Here is a 22730-nt window from a genome sequence, read left to right on the forward strand (position 1 = left end):
GCATCAGAACTGTTGGCTAATCCAACCGGGATAGACCCGCCCCGCCGAACTTTGCTCAACATTGCGCGAAAAGCTGGGAATCTCTGCGAGCCTGTCTTAGGTGGGGTTGGTTCGACGTGTCCACATTTTCCGCAAGTATTTAAAGTTGCCCACATGTTGACGAAGCTTGATCTTGCTGTGAATTCCTAAGAATGTATTGTATTTGCTTTTTAAAACGAGCTGGGGACATGGCGCTTCACCTCAGAATTCTTCACATCTGTAGTCTAGGCTCCACAACAGGCCTTAACTGTTGCTGTCTGCGAGGTGTCTGCAATGGATTTGACAGAATACTAGGCTACAGTATGTTAAAGGAGAATGTCAATAAGTGCAGCCAGTAAGGCTCTTTCAAAAATTATTTCAGTGTCTTCTACTCCGATGACAAAAGTATTTTCTCCAAAAATAGAGAACACAGATATTACATCATTCCATGTCCCATTTATCGCCAAAGTAAAAGATGGACGGGTTCAGACAGATTTCTTCCGAAACAGCAATTTTATTACTCACAGTTGAAGCATGTAATTAATCAGTATGGTCAAATTGCACATTTCCAAATAAATCTCGAAACCTTTTAAGAAGCAAAAAAAAAAAAGTTTTAAGGGCATACCCTTAAAAAAAAAAAACTCATACCCTTTGTGATGAGACCATCATCAAGCTACTGACCAAGTTGGATATTTATGAGTAAAATATTAAATATATTCTTTGCATGACTGATCGATGCTTGTATTTAAATTATATACAATAATATAAAATGCAATACATTCAGATAAGATATGTCATTCATTTGTCAATAATCTCTCCTAAGCTTTTAAGCTCTCCATAAGCTTTCCATACAAGGTGGAAAATCATAGCGGAAACACCCATTTAATTCCATTTGGTCCCCCTTATGTTATGATTGACAGTGGGCCATTTATTTCAGTATAATCTCATGAGCCTTCGGTTGAGTGTCTGAACATATGTACTATTTCAGTTCATAAAGATACCTTGATATGATCTTTATGTTGAAATGAAACAGATTCTCAACTGAAAATAATGTGCAGTGTAGTTCCACAAAACCCTTGATATTCCACAGTATACAACAATAATAGTCATACCTGTAAAAAGTATATTATCCCTTTTGAGATAAGTTACAGTTTAAGTTTTAAAATCAACAAAAAGTAAGAAATGTGAATGTTTCAGAAACAGTTTCTTGACTCACAGTTGCAAAATCTTTAAGTGAAGGAACATATGCTATACACTGGAAAAACAACAGACATGGATAACAGTGTCAGCTATAAGTCATGGGTAATAACATCAGTCCATCAACTTACATGAAGGTCTAAGCTAATATTCAAGTAATGTATAAATAATGCAGAACTGCAATAAAGGAATCTTTATCAAAATATAAAAACAGATCTATTTTTTTGTGGAAAAGGCATATGGGGTGTACTTTGAGATATTTGAAAGATGATGGCGAGCTGTGGCTACACAGTAAGAGAAGCCAGCTGACACCTGGGAGCCAGCGGCAGCTTCCCCTCTCATCGGATCCCAGACCAGCTGTGCAGGTAGGAGGACCAGCCAGAGGAGGACCGGTCCGCTTCCTCTTCACCTGATGACAACAGACAGCATTTGCATTTTTATAATATAAACAGAAAACAAAGATACTAAACAAACAAACGAACATACATATATTTTGTTGACTGTTGTAAAATTGCTGTTAGAATTGCTCTTTAAGAGCTTAAAAATGTTTTTACCATGTTGTAAGTCGCTTTGGTTAAAGAAAAGTCACCCAAATGTAATGTAAACATACATACTGGGACACTGACATACACTGGGAATGGATACTGGATACTGACATGTATCACACAGGGAAATAAATTCTATCACAATGGCAGAGACTGTCATGCTTCTGCAAAGACAAAGATGGGCAATTTCTTTATCGGCGTTGTGAGGTGAGCGAGCGGAGATTGCGGCGGCCGTACCCTGAGCGATGGCGGCCAGCTTGCTCTTCTCCTCGGGGCTGAGCTGCAGCATGGTGTGGATGACGGGCAGCAGGGCCTGCCTCTCGCTGCCCGAGCGCAGGAAGATGAACTGCAGAAGCACGTTCTTCAGGTACTCCAGGTTGGCCACCGACTTCTCCCGCTCCTGGTTCCTCTCCAGCCGCCGCACCTCGCTCTTCAGCAGCTGTAGGGGGCAGAGGAAGAGGAAGAGGAAGGGGTCAGGAGGGGGTTGAAACAGCGGTCTGACAAGCCATCACTCAGCCCTGCCTCACTGAGAAGGGGTCAGTAGGAGGAGGCATGGATGGATCATGGTGGTTGTGAGAGGGGAGGGGGTGGATTCAGCCTTAACCGACAGCATTATAAATGGACAGGACGATGTCTGGTGTTGATGTGTGTGCGTGTCAATTGTGCACTGGAGTGATTGAGAGCATATACACACTGTGATAGATATTTGTTTATATTTTGCAATTTAATTAGTGTTTCATAAGGTGTACTTCACTAATTCTTCACTTCACTGACAAAGACAGTGTATGTGTGTGTGTGTGTGTGTGTGTGTGTTTACCGTGATCTGTTCCATGAGGATGGCGTTTGTAGCCTCCGTTTCATGGAGCAGCCCGTTCATGTGCTCCATGCTGCGCGTAACTGTGTTCAGCTTTTGGCTCAGCTCCTCTTTTGTGGGCTCCACCTGCCACACGAATGGCTCTGCACACAGCACAAATATCAGCTCATTCCATGCCAGCTTCATATCAAGAGGTGAACAAATTCAACCAAATAACAACAGACAAAAGTTGATGTATAAGTATGGTATACTGTATACTCCTTTGACCCCGTGAGGGAAATTCGGTCTCTGCATCTACTGTATCCCAATCCGTGAATTAGTGAAACTAATTAGTGATGTGTTGTAGCAGTGACAAAATGTGCTGGTTACTATTTTGCTGACATGACCAAATGACCAGATGATGTAGACCACTTGACTCTCTGAGACAAAAGTCATTGAGGTGAAAGTTGACTTTAGAAAGGGGGCGGGGGAGGGGGGTGATGTAGGGGGCTCACCATGTTTGGGGTCTGGAGAGGAGAGGAGCTGCTCCAGGGAGGGCAGCGGCGTGCTTGCGGAGGACACGGACTCCGTCTCGGTCGTCTCCATGCCCTCGCCCTCCTCTCGCGCCATGGACTGCAGCTCGAGCAGAGGCAGGTCCGTGGGCCTCCGCTCCTGCATCAGTTTCTTACCCTGCTGCAGGGAGGTTGAGCCTGGCAGGAAGGGGAGAGAGAGAGAGAGAGAGAGAGAGAGAGAGAGAGAGAGAGAACAGGGAGGGGTTATCACTCAACAAAACACAACACAAGTCATTTCAGGGAAACGTTGGCTCCAAGTTCTCTGAGCCTGTAGATTGAGGTTTACTTTAACTCACCAGCAGAGGGCAGTCATGGGCAACTCAGAAGCATAATTTACGGTACCCAGTAATTTGTGTTGTGGTATGGTGTGTTTGTTTGTTGCGTAGGTGGTATAAAAGACATATCGGATGTTCAAGATAACACTGTACTGTACAGTATTTAATTGTATGTATTAGCATTTAGAAACAACCAACATGAGTCTTATCAGGATCTAAGTTCTGGTTTTGCACAATGAGCTTACTCAAAGCAAGTCTTAGTAAATATAGTTGTGTATCTGCTCTGGCTCATTTTCAACCATGTGGTCGTGACTCAAAGGTAGGCGGACATGTTGTGACTGATGTGTTAAGTGAGAGCAGTGTGGGAAGAGAAATTCTCACATCTGCTGCATCTTGCCAAAATTGCCCTTCACACATGGGGTGGCCAGTCAATAGCCTGTCATTCACAGCCCAAACAGCCCCAACAGCACACTCTCCACGGAGACTAAATAAGCTTGCACTGCTAGCCATTTATCAGCCCCCAAAATTCAGCTATTTAACACTCCCACATATTGCTTGTTTGCCGGACGGCTGACACAGGAGAAACAAACAAGCATGAAGACGTAAGGGGCGCAAATCATTTGTCACGAGCTGCCAGTCAATAGGGGCAGATTCCTGATGTGATGGATGCTTGGAGAGGGGGGGGGGGGGGGGGGTACCGAGTGTCTGCCACAGTGCGGGGTGCTGTTTTAAAGGACACAACCCCACGCCTGTGCATAGATACTATCCCCGTCTCCAGCTCTACTATCCCCGTCTCCGGCATCTCAGGGATCCTCAGGACTGCCCTGCTGCTCTCCCTACAGAGGGTGACGGGAGCGCCAGGCTGGAGCCGCTCCCTCCCTCCTTCCCGAGCTGGAAGGAGCACCTGGCTGCGGAGCGGAGAGAGGAGAGGAGAGGAGCGGAGGAGAAGGAGAAAGAGAGGAGAGGAGAGGAGAGGAGAGGAGAAAGAGTGGAGAGGGAGAAGAGAAGGAGTGGAGAGGAGATGTGAGAGGAGAGGAGCAGGAGAGGAGCAGGAGAGGAGAGGAGCAGGAGAGGAGAGGAGAGGAGAAGGAGTGGAGAGGAGAGGAGAGGAGCAGGAGAGGAGAGGAGTGGAGAAGGAGAGAGGAGAGGAGCAGGAGAGGAGTGGAGAAGGAGAGGAGAGAGGAGAGGAGTGGAGAAGGAGAGGAGAGGAGAAGGAGAGGAGAGGAGAGGGGAGGAGCGGAGAAGGAGAGGAGAGAGGAGAGGAGTGGAGAAGGAGAGGAGAGGAGAAGGAGAGGAGAGGAGAGGGGAGGAGCGGAGAAGGAGAGGAGAGGAGAGGAGAGGAGAGGAGAAGGGGGCTGAGACGCGGTGCACCGGGGCGGGCATCATTAGGCAGCGCGGCAGCTGGGCTCGGCGCTCCAGCACACGCCCGCACAGCTGTGCCCCGAGCCGCCAACATAAAGGAGCGGGTGGTCTGGTGCCAGCAGCGGCTCAGCTTCACACGCAGGATCCCGACGCACACCCACAAACACCACCCTGATCTCGCAAATTAGGAGCCCGCATTACAGCCACCAGATTGTACTACCCAAGGTAGTTGCCACAAACACACACACACACACACACAGTTCATTACAGCGTTGACACACTTGAACTCTTTTCCACAGGCTTGTCTGTCTACTGAATTATCAGGCTAACTTGGCACATTACAGCAGCTGTGACAAAGCGAACACAATCCAAACACCATGACGGGTACAGTATTTCCTGACAGCTGGATGAGCAGACACAAACTAAACATTCCGACAGCTATTGCACTCCCAGTAAAACAGTAGCTGCCTGACAAATCTGTGAGTGCTGTACCTTTTGGGTGGGGCTGGGTTAAGCAACAACAGAGTAACAGGATGAACTGATGAGTGTACCGATGAGTTTTTGCAAATAACAATTTCCCTACATCCATTTATGTTTTTCACAGTTTTCTTTTGCGCTGCTAAAGCTACAGTTTCTGGTTGAGAACTAGCCATCTTAGTTAAAATAGTTCTAAATTCTAAAATGGATAGTTCCGGTCCTTGATTACGGTTGGCTGAATGGTGGTCGATGCTGTTGTAAAATCCAACACAAACACCTTGGCCGCATGTCATTCTATAGTAAAGCACTAGACTAGCACAACTTGGCAACCATTCAAATAGAGGAAGTATACTTCTTGGCGGGAGAATGATTATCTATGAATACTTAATGAAATCTTGCCAGATATATTTTAGTAACCATTTTAGAAAAGCAATTAGCCACTCAAGTCCGTAGGTTCCGTTGATTTTAGAGCAGCTAATGGGGGGTTTCAGTTTGCCGTGCCGTGTGTCGTGCCTAACGACTCCATAATGGCCTGTGCAGACTACACAACTTTTTTGTCTTTGACGATTATCTTTTACGATTGACCATGTCAGACTAGGCGATCAGAGAACCACAAAATCTTACAGCGTCGTGGCCGCAAGAGTGGCCACATTACAAGATAATTTATCGTAGCCTTCTCGTCGTGTGTCGTCACAGTATCAGTGTCAACACAGGAGTCGTAGGAGATTCCCCAAAAAATCTAACATGCTAGACTTTTGGTCGTAACGTCTTAGAATGTCGCAGACAATAAATCGCGGGTCGTTGAACATGTCAGATTACAAGACGCTTCCTCCTTCGAACATCGTTCCCGACTTTGAATATTCGGACCCGACAATGGAAATTTGTCGGCCACGACACAATCGTGGCAAAATCGGGCTGAAATCGTGTAGTCTGCACAGGCCATTAGTTGTTCTAAAATCAGTGGAACCTACGGACTCAAGTGGCTTAATGCTTTGCTAAACCTATGGCCTCTCAGGGCGTATTGCTTAAATTCAGCCTGTGTTGTATTGTGCATGTAGCTGTTCCACATAAGAGTGTTGTAGGTGTTCCCAGAGCCATATAGATGTATCCATAGACATATACTGTATACATAATATCTATGGATGTATCTATATGGCTCTGGGTGTTCCACATAAGAGTGTTGTTGGTGTTCCACATAAGAGTGTTGTTGGTGTTCCACATAAGAGTGTTGTTGGTGTTCCACATAAGAGTGATGTTGGTGGCCCAACAACAGGAGCAGTGTGGCGGTGCGGCCCTTACTGGCGCTGGACTCCTTCTGCAGCTGGAAGAGCTGGTTCTCCAGGCGTCCGAGCTGCTGCTGCAGCGTGTCCACCGTGCCGCGGTGCTCGTCCTGCGTGTGGCGCAGCTGCTCCCGGTAGCTGCTGCGGAGCACGTCGGCCTGCGAGCTCAGCTGACTGACCGTCTGGGCGTGTTCCGCCTTCAGGGACATGTTCTCCGACTGCAGCGTCAAGAGCCTGTCGGAGCACAGTACAGAAGGTCTCAGCATGTCGGAACCATAAGATGGAACAGTAACGTCATGAACGTATAAAATTATTCTGAAAACATCATTCAAAAAGAGTAGTTGTGTGTGCACATCCCACCTTGCAGGTGCAGGACAAATGGAGAGTAGCTTCAATAAAAGGAATATAACGTCCGCAAGACCGCACCACTGCTACAGTATTTGCTCCCGTTTAATGTTTTAAAAAAAAACAAGCAACGTATCGACCCTACTGGCTCTCCATCAGGCAAGCCTGATACCTGATGATGAAGACCCAGTAGGGTCGAAACGTTGTTTGCTTTTTCAAACATCAAATGGGAGCAAATAGCAATGTTGCGGACATTATATTCCTTTTATTGATATTATCTGAAAACGTCCCCATTTTTTACGGAACGCATGAGATGGTCTCTAGACAGCATCACCTCTCGCGGAGCTCGGCCTCCTTGACGACGGTCTCCTGCAGGATCTTGTTGTGGCGCTCCAGCAGGGTGTCGTGCTCCGTCTGCAGCTGCTGCAGCTCCGCACTGCTGGCCTGCAGGTTGTGCTGCGTGTCCTGCAGACGAGAGGTCAGCTGCTCCAGCATGCTCTCCATGTGCTCCCTAGTGCACACACACACACACACACACACACAGAAGTCTTAAGTACACATGATTTAACCATGAACACCAATTTAAATTTTCTAGGCCGATTCCGATTTCCAATTTTCGAGTTTGAACTGCCGATACCGATATCCACACACACACACACACACACACACACACACACACACACACACACACACACACACACACACACACACACACACACACACACACACACACACACACACACACACACACACACACACACACACACACACACACGTCTTTAGTACACATGGACCAATGGCAATTTTCTGGGCCGATTCTGATTTCCAATGTTCGAGTTTGACCTGCTGATACCGATTTGAGCCGATTCAGATTTAATTTCTTCTTTCGTTTTACAAAATTAAGTGACATCTTAGTCAATTCCACAGAATATAGCAAAGCACAGCGTTCGCTGAGTGTTGGCCTTTGCTACCTTCTTCAAACTTTGCAAACTCAGCTGGGTGATGCTGTTTCAAATGCGGTGCGTGAGAGCATTTGACCGGCATCAATCAGCATGTCTCAGACCGGCCGGCCGTTCACCGGTCATGGACGATCACATGAAAATCGGCCAATTCCGGTAGCCAACCGATTAGTCGGTGCATCTCTAGTCTTTAGGTGTTTCAGCAAGCTTTTCATGTGCTCCCTACCCAAAGCGTCTCGCTCTCACACACAGAACAAATAAAAGGTACAAAACAAGGGAAAAAAAGCATTTGTATTATGTTGTAAGTGACTCAATCACACACACACACACACACACACACACACACACACACACACACAGACACAGACACATCATACACACACACAAATTCTCAACAGGTAACAAGACTGACCTTTCCTGCTTGGTGACGTCACTGTCGTTTTGGGCCGAGCTCTTGTTTTTCTGTTGCTTCAGAACATTATGCACGCGCACTTTGTAGCTCTCAAATTCTGATGTGGTTGCAGCCAGTTCAGCCTGAGGGGTCAAATCACACAGAGGACCAAGAAATGAGACTGTGCCATTCATTCGCCAGCACAAACGATTCCAGGAAGAATATCATAATGACCAAAACAACAAGTGCAACTGCAAACATGTATCTCTTGTGGGTTGTCTAACCACTGGTACATGTTTTTATGTTTTTTTTTTTGGTTGTTTTTTTATTTATTTTTTTTCCTGTCAAATCCTATGACAATTAATTAATAAAAATGATTGCAGCACAGTCCCAGCAGTGGGAGCGATGCAGGCTCTTCTCTTTTTCTTTGGGCTGAGACTCGCTATTCATCACCAGGCATTAGGCCTGTGGGGGAAATCACTCAGGAGTGTCACTCTATAATTAAGTTTTGTTTTAAGCCATTTAGCAATGGTGCCGACTTGCAGACCACTGGAATGGAAAATCTATACAGCTATTTGGAAGGCACCAGGACTCTTGAGTGCAGGGCTCGGTCTGTGGAGTGGAGAGGCGGGGGAGGTGGGGTGTGTGTGTGCGCGTGTGTGTGTGTGTGTGTGTTTGAGTGTTTGAGTGTGTGTGTGTGTGGTGGGGGGGGGGGGGGGAGGGGGGGGGGCAGCAGGCCAGAGCACTCAGAGTAGGAGCACTGGCGTGTCACACGCGTAATGGGGCGGAGGGTTGAGCCGGCGGCCACTGAGCCTGCTGGGGTTTTACAGCAGAGGTATAAAGGAGAGGGTGAGAGAGCATACGGTACGGTACAGGTCCCTCCCATGGCCAGCTCTGAACAGATTTCATGGAGAGATCTGGTGAGAGAGTATACGGTACAGTACAGGTCCTTCCCATGGCCAGCTCTGAACAGATTTCATGGAGAGATCTGGTGAGACATCATACCCATGATCGGCTGTACAAAACGCCACATATGGCACTGGGGGGAAAAAGTCAACATCAAGGTAGTAGAGCTGTGTCTAGTTTTATTTTTTTTCAATGATGGACAGAACTCACAATAGATCTGTCCTCTATTGTACAGGACCAGCAAGACTGTAAGCCAACAAAATAACATTCATGGTGTCTTGTTATGAAAGCGGTGTGGCTTCCTAAGAACAGCTCAGTACATAGAGTGTGAGTGAGACAGAAAAAGAGAACACAGCTGATTAGCTAGGAGCTGGAAGAGAGAAACTGGTGACCCAATGCAGAATTACTGAAGCACACTTACAGTATGAACTGTTGGCCACTAAAATAAAGCTGCAACTCCTCCGACTGAACCTGTATCTACAGTATCTTGTGTCTCCCTGTTGCTCACAAGTTAAAGGGAAGGGCTGAACTGAAGCTCCGGAGTTAGTCCCTGATACCTTAATACCATAATGATCCATTTAAGCTCTGGAGCTGAAGCAAAGAAAGGTTAACATATTTCTCAATAACCTTTACAAAGTCTTAAGCCAACAAAATGCCATACAAATTAGATTGATCTACGGAGATGTCTCTACATGGAGCTTGCGTACTTTTCCCCAACTAGCATGGTGAAGTCAGGAGTTACAATTCACCATATGACACACCAGCGCACAAGCATAAACGCTAAACAAAGTGTAGGCTATGCATACTAATGATATATGCAGACAATGCATATCCACAAGGTCCATATTTTTGTAGGATGCGGTGCAAGAACAGAAGCACACGGTAGGTGGCTCATGAAAGCATAGCAGCAGTTTCGTAAGGGTAGCGACAACCATTAAAGTGGAGCAGTACTGCTACACCGCTACACTATAGGACATACAGTACCATGAGCTTAAAAATGAACACTGTGAAAAACAGAACAGTATTGCAAGATGAAATATCCCATGTGCAGTCCTCAGGTGTAGTGTTTTTTTTGTACACCTCTACAAGGTACAGTAGCTAAATGTTTGTTAATCCAGCCGTATATGAATATGGAATATGAATGAAAAGATTAAAAAATATAGACACATGTGATATGTGGACCTTGTGGATATGCATTGTCTGCATAGGAGTGGGGGAGAGGGTGTGTGTGGGGAGGGGTTGTAGATAGATGTAACACATCTGTTTTTGTATATGTGTATGTATATATATATATATGTATATTGTAATTGTTTTATTTTTAGTTTTGCTTGATTTTACCTGCTGTAATCTTTTAATTCATAGGTAATTATGCCATTCTCCTTCTGGCAGGGGGACTACCAATGGAAACTAGCCTTTTGGATATAATTGGGTGCATTTACATTTTCTTTGTAAAATGTTAATTACTGTACACTGTCCCTCTATAACAAATAAAGTTAATAATAATAATAATAATAATAATATAGCATTAGTTTGCATAGCCTACACTTTGTTGAGAAGTTATACTTGAGCGCTGGTGTGTCATTGTAACTCCTGACTTCAGCTCACACATATCTAAATATTGATACTGCACCGCATATGCTATGTGAAAAGATCAAACATACAGTTCACTCCACTGCACACTGTGGAGACCCCAGAGAGGACAGGGCGGACAGGAGGAGTGGACTTGGCTACCTTAGCTGTGCTGCACTCCTCCTGCAGGGTGGTCAGTCTCAGGTGGAACGACCCCGACGTCCTCTGATGCTGCTCGGCCGAAGCCCTCAGCTGCTCCTGAAGACGGTGACGCTCCGCTGTTAGCTCACTGCACTGGATCTGCAATCAGACAGTCAGACACATGCATAAAACCCACATCCATTGTCCCTCTATAGTTCAGAGGGCTTCAACGGCCTTGATGAAATGTCTAAAAGATGTCTAGTGGATGTACGGCAATTTCCCAACTATTAGCCGAGTCTTATGCATTGATTTTGCTAAATTTCTTCAGCTAAGAGGTTAATACACGGGGGCAGTTAATACGGTATTAATATGGCTTTGTTTCTTTTAACTTGCATAAAACACGGTCCTGTGGCTTATACACAATGCGGCTAATACACAGGAAATGACAGTATGGCCTGTACTGTGCTTTACCTTATAGCCTTCCAGTTGTTGCTGGTGCGCCTCCAGCTCTCCCTTCAAAGCGGCCGTGGAGAGCATCTGAGAAGCTTCCTGCAACGCAACATACGTACATCCACATCAGTGCAACTGGGTCGCGACACAGATCAAACCTCATTAATGATCAGCACATGAATGGAGGTTGTGGAGCGATCTGTGGAGGGATAGCTTGGCCTATGGAGTAGTGCGAGCGAGTGACTCACATTTTTCTTGGCATCAGCCAAATCCTTCTTTGTTTTCACCAGCAGCTGTTTCATCTTGGATGATTTCTCTTCCCCTTGGTCTACCTGGGACTTCAGTGATCCTAAGGGAGGGGGGGGAGGGGGGTTATTGACAGAGTAAAATGCGTCAAAACACATAATAGAAAGCTTTTGATCTCATGTCCAGGTCATATAACCCATTCAGATTGCACGGTGTTCTTGGCCAAATGCAAACTTCATAGGTGAGGAGCGACTGTTGTGAGTGAGATTGAACGATCAATGGTGAGTTCTGAGATTTTAAAAGGCTGCCTCACCGATCTCCTCGCTCAAGCTCTCCTCCTTCTTTTTCTGGGTCTGTAGCTGCGCTCCCAGATCCTCGATCCTGGCGTCTTTCTCCGCGATCTTACTGTTCAGCTCTTTAACCAGGCGCTCGTAATCGGCCATCTCCATGTCCATGAGAGAGTTCTGCTGAGCATCCTGTGGTGATTGGGGAGGGGGGAGGTTTATCAAAAGGTTGTGTTTTTTTGTAATTTGTGGATTTGTAATGTGTAATTTGCAATTTGTAAATGTGTACTGCAAGTACTACAAGGAAACTGATTGATTGGCAGGTATTTAACCACAGTAATTCATAAACAGAGTCCATACAGAAAGAATCCATAATACCACAGCATTTGCTTATTCCTAAACAAATGCATTTCACATCGTGTATTGTTTTGCAAAAGCCATTAAACATTAAAATGCACACTATTCCTGTTCATGCACACCTAAGCTATAAATTACAGTATAAACATCAACACAGACTATTCTAATAGTGCCGTCCAGCAGTTGTTTGTTGTGATAACACGACTTGCCCTGCGAAGCTGCTCCAGTTCCTGTGCAGTCTGCTGGAGCTGCTGCTTCTGTCGTCTCAGCTGACTCTGGAGCTCCTCTACCTCCTTAACGGCAGACAAATGCTCCTGTAGCAAAAGAAAAGAGTTTACAGCATTTAAATATTTAAAACCGGTACTTTGGATTCAATGTTATTTCTGGAATTACACACGTAGAGTACTCTTAAAAGTTTTCAGCACAGTAGAACAGAAAAATTGAGAGAAAGATAAACAAACACACAAAGTGGACGCTGGGCCACCAGCAGCTTAATATTTTTTGAGAGGCCCTCACGGGCAAATTGAAGATGCATTCAGTGTCACAGACTGTCCCGCTCATCTCCCCTCTGGCCCCCGCTGTTATTGTGGTACCTTGACTTTTTGTTCTTTTAAGAGCCTTTCTCCCTCCAAGTCCCTTTCAAGTGCACATTTGACTTTGTGCATTTCTAAAGCCTGAGCCTCCAGCTGCCTGACGTTCGTCTGCAGAGTCTCCAGTCGAGCCTTCAGGTCCTCTCTCTCCGACGCAAACTGCTCATGCTGAGGGAGCGAGAGTAGAAAGATTACGTGACAAGCACAAGGCACGAGAAAAAAATAAAAAAGCCACCACAGAAAAAGGACAAACTATCTGAAAACAAAAAGACTTTGTGACCAGAACATGTTTGGTGTCTGCTTTGGCAGCCGTCCTGATCTAGGGAGATCTTGGACCAAATAACAGCCATATAGTGGTACTGTATATTCCAAACAACTCATTGAATCCACTCTGTAAATAGTGCTCCTGTATATATCACTCAAATTAGGAACTACTGTGCCATTGTCTGAGGCATTATGTTAACCAATGTCAAGAAGACAAACTCACAGTTTATGCAAAAACAACAAAGGGACATATTTCATCTTGGTTTATCCTTAACAAGAGTTGTGGGTGTGGGTCAAGTTATAAGAAATACCTGCTGCATGGCAGTTTGCAGACGTTTGGTCAAATCTCCGACTTGTTTCTCCGCCCCTACAAGCTTCTCTCGCTCCTTGTCCAATAGCTCAGTCTGCTTATCATAATCCATCATGAGGTTCTGGAAATTACATTCATCAAGTATTCATGTTATCCATTTGGCAAGACTGGACGTGAATAGAGGCAAAAATGAGGCAAACAGAACGTGTTTGTGTAATAGTAGCAGAATGAGCATCAAACTGCAGAGCTAAAGTGAGGTTGGCATGGATTCCTTTAATTGATAGGTGTTGCTGGAATAAGACATTTATTCTACTACAGACAAAGCATTAGCCTTCATAATTAGGGATCCAACATCCATCTCCTAATAAGAATTCCAATATCTGAACTTTATTGGCCGATTTTGCATCATGCTGCTAAATACCTTATAGTCCTCAGCCCCATGGATAATGTCCTTCATTGAGCTGGAAACTCTGTCCCGCTGTGCTTGTAAAGCTACCACCTCTTCTTTCAGTGCCACAACCTGGGATTAGGAAACAAGCACCAGTTACAGTATGACAGGGTAAAACCAGTTCATAGACAATTTGACAAGTTAATTTTAGTATGGTTGGGTAAAACCTGTTCACAAAAAAATGTGACAACTTGATTTACAGTATGATTGGGTAAAACCTGTTCACAAAAAATGTGACAACTCAAGTCAACAACTCTAACCAACAAGTCAAGAAGAAATTCCAATGTTGAAAGGCCTCTAAAAATTCACTGTGTGAAGCACATTTGTATTTACATGTAAGGTATACTGTATGCATAATATACTTTCATTGCTCTTTGTGCTTCAGTATTTTCTGTAACTATCATTGTTAAATGCCCCAAACTTCAAATTGATAGAAAGTTTTTTACAGAACAAACAGACGACAAAAAAACAAACAAACAGATGTCTCACCTCCTTTTTGCTATTATCCAGTTCTTTTCTGGCCTTCAAAGCGACCACTTTGATTTTGTTCATCCTCTCATCCTTTTCCTTGCTCTCCTTTTCCAGTATTGCTAAAGGGGAGGACAGTAATGAGCACAGGTGATATAAGGATTTAAAAATGCATCGGTCGTTTAATTATTTATGAAGGAAATGTATTCACGTGGGCCCTGTTCACACGTGGCATTAAAATGCAGCCGTGTACACAACATGCTTTGAGCACACATTGAGATCCAATTGCTCAGACCACAAAGGTCATTTTTTAAACGGCTATTTCCTAAGGTCACACACTGAGGCATTACCTTCTCAACTGACACCATCTGTAGAAGTGGAGGTATGCATTAATTTACGTGCAAATGGAATTATTAATAAATATATTATTGTTATTACTGTTGTTATTATTATTATTAGTGCAGAGTGTAGTCTCTATTGTTTTTGTTGTTGTTTTACTTTTAATTTACCACCGACTAGGCATGGAAAGACCATTGCTGCATCCCACCTGTTAATAGTAGTTAGTAAGTAAGATCTGATCACATGTGGCCACTCGACATAACTGACATACTTGTAGTCCAGTTGTGATCAGACCAGCCAAGACACATGCTCACTCATGCGAGATGTAAACAGCCTGTTCTGTAGATACAAACCTATTTTCTCAGAAAATAGGCTTGAAAATGAGCTCTTTTGCTAACTCTGGCACAATTACATTTTGAGTGCAAACAATGAATGTCAATTGATGTGCATTGTCCCTTTTAAATAAACAAACAAATTAAAAAAAAAATACAAACCTATTTTCTCAGTGTACTCCTTCGTGCTTTCTTCACTGGTGGCATCACTGTGAGTCGATTTCTGAAATGAGATGGTGAAACTGAGGCTGGGATGTATCTATGTAGGAGATTTGTCTTCAAAAGGCACTTTCAAGATACTGCTCTAACAAACAAACTATCAGGTGTAATGATGTGCAACGGAGCGTTTGCAATTTGGTCAGAAGCACTAACCTGTAAAGTAGCCATATCCTCTCGTAGCTGCTTCAGAAGGGAGTCTTTCTCTGTCAGCAGCTGCTGGAGCTCCTCTCTCTCATTATCGATTTCATCCAAACTCTTCTCGTTTTCCCCTGACGTTCCGTCATGTTCTCTGGCTGACAACTTCTCCGACGCTTCAGCAATTTGAGCGAGCAGCTCTTGGTTTTCCACTCTGATCTTTTCATTCACAGTCTTCATCTCGGAGAGATCTCTCTGTAAGGCTTCTACATCAGACACCACCTCATCAAGGTTGCCCTTTAATAGGCTCTTCTCACGACTGAGATCCTCTATGTGAGCCTGGAGTTCCATCTGAGTCTGGGCACTCTGTTGCTTGAATCGCTCCATCTCTTCCGTCAGTTCTGCTACCCTGTCGGTCAGGTCAAGTTTCTCCTGTTGCGCTATTGCTATGACAGCATCTAAAACACCGGCGAGATCCTTGTCATCTGTGCATACATCCCAGTTATTTTGTTCAAGTAAGTTCATGATATGGCCATAAGCTTCAGAGAGCTTTGTCTCGATGGCATTCTTGTCCATTTTTAGCGCTTCCTGCTCATCTGACATAACCTGAAGGCTCTTTTGAAGTTGATCCTTTTCTTCATTCGATATGCTAACTGATTCTGATTTCAGGTTGTTGATAAGATCCTGGGACTGTTTTCCCTTTTCCTGAAGAGCAGTAAGCTCCTCCAGAGCTGCTTTAAGATGGCTATGCTGCTCATCCTTCTCGGAAATGGCCAGAGACAGTTTGCTCTTCAAATCGGTCACTAGCGTTCCAATGTTCTCCTTTTCGGTTAAGGCACTTTCGAGAGCTGTTGATAGTTCGTCTAGCCTACTCTGCATCCCTTCCTTTTCCTTGGATATGCTTTCAAAACTGTGAGAGACCTCTGATTTCTCTGATTTCTCCAAAGCACAATCTTCTCTAAGTTTAGCCAATTCTGCCTGTGCTGTCTCTAAACACTGTTGAAGATTGCTTTTGTCTGATGATACCACATCCAGCATCTCTTTCAGCTCCACCACAGCAGTCTCTTTTTGGTGAAGCTGGAACAGAATTTCTTCATTTTGCTTTTGCAAAGCATCTGAGGAGGTCTTGAGGTCCTCCAATGACTTTACTGTAAGCTGAAGGCTCCCAACTTGCTCCTGTAAGCTGTCTCGCTCACTGCATGTCACGCTCAGTTTCTCCTGTAAATCCTGAACAGCGGACGCACTTTGCTCCTTCATGGCATCATACTGTTTTGAAAAGTCACCTGTTTTTTCTCCTAGCTCTAACTCAAATCTCTCAAGAATTTCCTTGGTGTGCTGACACTCTTCAATGACACAATTCTTCTCAACAGACAGTTGCTCACATCTGTCTCTTAGCACATCCAACTCTTGGACCAGTGTTTCTTTATCCATGTCATTTTGTGAGAGCAGCCTTTTTTCAAGTGCATGTAATTCAGTCTTGTGAAGTTCTTTCAACTCTTGGACCTCTTGTTCATGCTGATTGATTGTCATATCACCTCCCTCATTAGTGATGTGAAGGTTTTCCATATGTTTCTCTAAAGTTTTTGCACCGTCATCTTTGGTCATTTGAAGTTCATCAATCTTGAACTCAAGTTCTTCCTTCTCCAGTTGGAATTCCTGTCTCACATGATTTAAATCAGACTCCAGCTCTGTTTTCACATTACGTAGGTATGTGAGTTCATCTTGAAACAAAGTGTTCTGGGCCTGCAATTCCTCCAAGTTTGTCTTCAGTTGACTCAACTCATCATTCTGGTCCTCTACACCTGAGAAATCCAACATTTTACAGACTAATGGATCTTTAAGTGCCCCATGCCTGTTAGGGTCCTCCTCCTCCTCCTGCACATCTTGCAGATAATTTTCCTTCATTGCAAGCTGCTCTGAAAGCTCATCCTGGAGAGATAAGAGTCGCTCTCTTTCCATCTCAAAGTCGGCTGCATTATCCTCCATCTGCAACATCAAGTCTCGGACCTCTTCTTCACGTTGCTGGCGAACGTTTGCCAACTCCTCCTGGAGGTCTTCTAGTTCACGGTGGGACTCTGAGAGTGCCTTTAGGTGATCCTCTCGGAGCCTTTCAGTCTCAGCAAGCCTCTTGCTCTTCTCCACCTCGAGCTCCTTCTGAAAGCCAGTGATCTTATCCTCATAGCTTTTGTGAATTTCTTCTAGATTGGTCTTCAATTTCTCAATTTCCTCTTGTTTGAGTTTTTCATTTTTGTCCTTCATGAGCTGTTGAACTTTTTCAAGGTCTTCTCTGTGTTTGGCTTCTGCTGTTTCAATTACTTTTTGTAAAACATTAACTTTTGTTGAGTGCTCATTCTGTGCATGATCCAGCTTTTCTTGAAGTTTTGCCATAGCCTCAACATTATCCTGTAAATATAAACACCATAAAAAAAACATAGTACACAGACATAGTATACAGTATGTCATCTCATGTCATCACAAAATGACAAATAATTTGCCATTTATAACTGCATTCAGTCTGTGTTGCTTTCTTAAGTGGAAGGTACAGTATGAGACTTTTTATTTACCTGTGCCTGCTTTTTAACACCTTCATTTTCTTTGCGAAGAAGGACCAGGCTCTGCTGTGTTTCTGCTTTCTCCAGAAGAACCATATCCATCCGCTCGGTCAGTTCCTGTTTACACACACATATTGTTTTAGCACAGTTAACTTACTAATCCAAATTAGAAATCACAATCTGGTGGTCTATGTGATGCATAAGAGAATATCAAATATGGTTAGAGTGGATTGGTCTGACATACCTTGATAATAGAATCATCTGAATCACTATTTTTCTGGGCTTTGAGCGTGCCAACTTCTTTTTCCAAATCTTAAAAAGGAAAACGTGCCGCTGAATTACTTTACTGCATCATTCATTTTATAACACACCAACCGGTAAAAAGTGATTTGAGGGTTTTCATTTACCTGTGCATTTTGATTTCATCCTCTGCATTAAAGCTATTTGTTTTTTTGCAAACTTAATTAAGTCTTCTTTTGATAGTGTGTCCAGCTGATAAAAATACAAAATACCACAAAAGACGTTACATCAAACACAAGAGAAGGTTATGAATGTTCATTGTTAATCTTAATAACAAAACAAAAATGGATTAGGATCAGTCCATGTCAAATCAAATAAGACTGTGGTTGCACTCAGATTATGCTCAAACCTTACACATATCTAGCTTTAATAAGCTCTAAAGGTCCATCTGACAATTCTTCAATTCACAGCGATTTCCAAAATTGCTCTAGAAACAATTCCCTCTAGAAACAATTCACAATGACAGACAGAGGAGGATAGTTGGCAAAGCCAAAAGCTGCGCTCATGGCTTCAGTTTGAAACAACAGACATGTATGTTCTTTGAAACTGAATAAACAACTGTGTGGAACACCTTCATTTACAACTTACTTTTTAAGCTTACTAACTTTAGCTTCATTTCACCACTGCTTACGTCCCCTTAGAAATCAGAGGTCGAAGCAAAGATGCCTAGTCCAATTCTCATTTGAGAATAGGTCTGGTGTTAGTAAAAGCTAGTCAATATGAATGAGTCCCAAATCCAAGGTCTGCAATATATTTCTGTTAAAATTTTCATTTTCTTTTTTTTAAGGCCTTGATATCATCTCAGCCTGAAAAACACATTTCCTGGAAAGCCATATTTGGGCATTAATATGTAAAAAAGCAATATTTATACCCAGCCCAAACTTTATAGGATGGAAGACTCAGTAGGATAATGTTCTCATCATGAATGAACCACTAAATGTTTGTAAGGCATGTCGGTAACAATGAGGGTAATGGTATTAAAAAGTTGTTGCTCTTTACACTCATTTAGCATCAATCATTATTTTTAGTTAAATACAGCATTATCTACAGGATTAGACTAGCGTTTTTCAAATGACTAAAATTGCATATGGGGTAGCTTATATGGATAATCTGTGAGACCTATAATATTTCCAAAAATTCATAACGTATTGTATTTCCAGACAAAATACTGATTGATGACATGTTGTTTCAAGAGGCAACTTTTACAATACCTCACTCTTCTTGCAATTGCCCTGACTCTAAGGCTTTACATAAAATCGCTGGGCATACAAACTTTTACTGTTTATGCCATACTGGGAACATGACTGCCTTTCAAGTTTGGTCTAGCTTGGAATAGCCTAATACTTTCAAAGACAATAATGCCTAATCATTAGGGGTGTGCATTGGCACTGCCCTCACGATTCGATTCGATTACGATTCACCAGGTAACGATTCGATTCAATTCGATTCTACGATGCATTGCGATGCACTGCAATGCATCAAAATTCTACTGCACACAACAAGGCAAATGTGTCATCAGACAGGCAATTCAAGCAGTCATATTGAACTAAAGATTGTATTGACTGTTATGTGGGGGGGACGGTGGACCTTGCAATTGTATGAAATAACATTTTAAACCTTGGAGTATTATATTAACCCATATCCTGATATAAAGAGAAAATACTGAAATTCTGATATTCATGACAGCTCACGTTATGCATATTTTAGCCTATGTTCATATTACAACTACACCTCTTTAATTCAGCTGTCTGCTTAAAGCCTTAAAATAATATTGTAAACAGTAGCATAGTTGGCTAGCTTACCACAGTCTACTGGTTGGACTGTTCAGTTTCCTTAGGGTGACCAAAAAAATCGGGACAGTCATGAAATACAAGCAGTTGTCCCGATCCCTAATCCTGCCCTAATTGTCCCGAAAAATTGTCTGATACATTAAGAAACTATTAATTCAAGGCTTCTCATTGCCTGTATGTTTAGGGGATTAAAACTATTAATTCAAGGCTTCTCATTGCCTGTATGTTTAGGGGGGGATTGTGTGTAGCATAGCCTACTTGCGCGATAATACTTTCTCATTCATTGTTGACGTAGAGGCTCAGGCAGCTCTGTGACCTGATGAACATACCGCTAAACATCACAAGCGAGTGCACAAGTTGCAGCCGTGAGGGAGCTGCCACGAGAAGTGATTGGTCGTATAAAATGAAAGTTGCTGATGTCTGGGTTACACAAACAACAACACATTTGTTAGGTTTTCTTATTGACCTATAGGCCTAAATAAAAAATAATGTTGACATTATGTAGGCCTAGCTTAGGCTAGTCTTATTAGCGTTGCAACAAGTGTTATGGAAAGATCTGACTACATTAAAGCGCTATGAGTAACCTAGGCTTGTCTACCAAAAAAGTGCGGAGAGGGGCTTTACTTATACTGTTCGGTAAAGTTGCACGCATAGTCTACAATGGAAATCGTTCATGGAGACAGACGCGTTGTGCACGGAGAGGGGGGGCTGTGGTTGTGTGTGTGAGCAAGAGAGGAAGGGGGAGTAGGGGAAAGAAATGCAGCTTTACGAATACGATGCGTGTTTTAAATTGCGTTAAAAACATAATGAATAAAATGCATATGTGGCGGCTGTGTTGAATCTGTGGTGCACTGCCACAAATTATGTGTGGGGGAAACACTGTACAGGCGGCGCATGTCATTGCAACATTGCTCTGGAAATGCCACCGGAATGAATGGAAACGTCAACTTTACTACTGTACTCGAGGCCAGAAAATAAATAGTGACATAATCGATTATGGCACGTTGCCGCATCGATGCTGAATCGTGCATGCCCCGCATTGCGATGCATCGCCGAATCGATTATTGTTGACACCCCTACTAATCATGGCTTCCAGGATAAGGCATTTTGATAACTACAAAATTCAAGGGCAAAAAAAAAAAAAAAAAAAATGAAAACAAATAATGAACAAATAACTTACAGATTCTGATATCTAAGATAGTGCAGCAACCACTTTTCTGAATTATGTCAGATTTAACATGGAATGGTCCATCCAGCAGGTCTGTTGTGTTATGGTTGGTGGTGGAGAGGGATTGTTGGGTGAAATTGAAGTAGGCCTAACTTGACCCAATCAAGAGTAGGACCGTTAGATTTAGAGTAAGCATAGAAGTGGGCTATCATAGGGCAATTCTACTAACCTTCGACTTTCCAGGCCCTTGACCAGAGGGGGAAGTTATAGACTCTGGATTCGGCTCTTGCTGTAACAAAACAGGGCAGTGTTTTTGTTTGTTTGTTTTGTTCAACAAAGATCGACAGTCCAGTGTAGTCTACGGCTTTGATTTGGCTAAATGCAATACTATAAGGAGGCAGTAGTCTACAGTGCTGATGCTATGCCCTCAACGCACGTAGCAGCTCGCTTGACAAGTTATACAGGTAATGTCAGACACTAGACAGCAGGTGACACCAAGCCGAATCATTCTTGAAACCAGTTAGAACAAAAAACCGGAAGAAACATTATTACATTTCAATACAATCCGGTAGCATGTCAATAATTAGCTTTACGTGCACATCTTTGATTTAACAACGCTAAATTAACTTAGCTATCATAGTAAGCTAGCATAGCCTGCTAGGTTTCCATAGCTTGTTTACGTTGCAATGAGCCATCAAGTGCTGACTGTCTGAATACAGATCCTTGACCTGAACTTACCTCCATTTTGTCCGATTATGAGTAAGATATTGGTAGGTCTTTCAGGCAAAATGTAGACTTCCAAGAAGAATGTACCTAACTTAATGTACAAGAGGCATCTCTCTACAGCTACTGCACTCTGCAGGATATGAATATCCTCTTCCGTCTTCGTCAACATGCACGTCATGAGGGAGCGTCTTTACGTCCTCACGTCCTCATTCTATCTCCCACTATGCAAACAATAGATTAGTGGGCTGGTACATTTTTACATTACAGACATAGTTAAGTTAGAGTGGCATTCTTCGAAACGTTTTTTTTTTCTTTATTTATCTTCACTTGGACATTGCCTTCTCTTCAGTCAGTCACTATTTGCTTTCATGCTACACACACACACACACACACACACACACACACACACACACACACACACACACACACACACACACACACACACACACACGCTTAAAGACAGTTTAATCGTTATGTAAATGTATTTATTTTTTGTAGAATCTTGAGATGTCAGTGTAATCATGATAGATAATGCAGACCTAATGCACTCTTAAAAGTAATGTGTTGAAAACAACACATCTCTGTGTCCAGATAGGCCTATATAGACAACACAGTTTGTGTTATTTCACTTTAGTTATTTGTTACACAGTATGTTTTGAAAATAACACAACAAACCTAGATCAGCTGAAGGGAATCTGAACAGTTGAATGACAGTAAATATTGCTTGACAGTAGGCCATAGCCTGTAGTTGTTTCTTGGTTGTCCACAATGATGTAAGGCTGTCCTGCTCCGCATGCTCTACCCACCTGTCCACATTCACAAAGCCACCCTGGAGCATAACAAGATATTGCTTTAAAAAGACAGTAGAGACAGTAGTAGATTTGGCAGACGCTTATGTCCAAAGTGACATGTATATATAACA

At 43.2% G+C, this 22730-nt stretch overlaps 1 protein-coding gene across 1 annotated transcript; it reads right to left on the reverse strand.

The window, feature by feature from the left end:
- Positions 1 to 518: 518 nt before the first annotated feature.
- LOC134078608 (GRIP and coiled-coil domain-containing protein 2) lies at positions 519 to 21937 on the reverse strand. Its single transcript, XM_062534658.1, has 23 exons — positions 21821 to 21937; positions 21312 to 21371; positions 18232 to 18316; positions 18069 to 18136; positions 17837 to 17941; positions 15291 to 17675; positions 15081 to 15141; positions 14269 to 14369; positions 13753 to 13851; positions 13333 to 13452; positions 12761 to 12925; positions 12377 to 12481; positions 11840 to 12002; positions 11529 to 11629; positions 11302 to 11379; positions 10852 to 10989; positions 8236 to 8357; positions 7199 to 7375; positions 6539 to 6753; positions 3069 to 3263; positions 2578 to 2717; positions 1998 to 2199; positions 519 to 1624 (listed from the first exon to the last, which is right to left on the reverse strand). Exons 1-23 carry the CDS (start codon positions 21824 to 21826, stop codon positions 1554 to 1556), a joined length of 4962 nt encoding a protein of 1653 aa, XP_062390642.1. The 5' UTR covers positions 21827 to 21937; the 3' UTR covers positions 519 to 1553.
- Between the last annotated feature and the right edge of the window lie 793 nt (positions 21938 to 22730).

The sequence above is a fragment of the Sardina pilchardus genome, chromosome 4, assembly GCF_963854185.1.
Source record: "Sardina pilchardus chromosome 4, fSarPil1.1, whole genome shotgun sequence".
Taxonomy (NCBI): Eukaryota; Metazoa; Chordata; class Actinopteri; order Clupeiformes; family Clupeidae; genus Sardina; species Sardina pilchardus.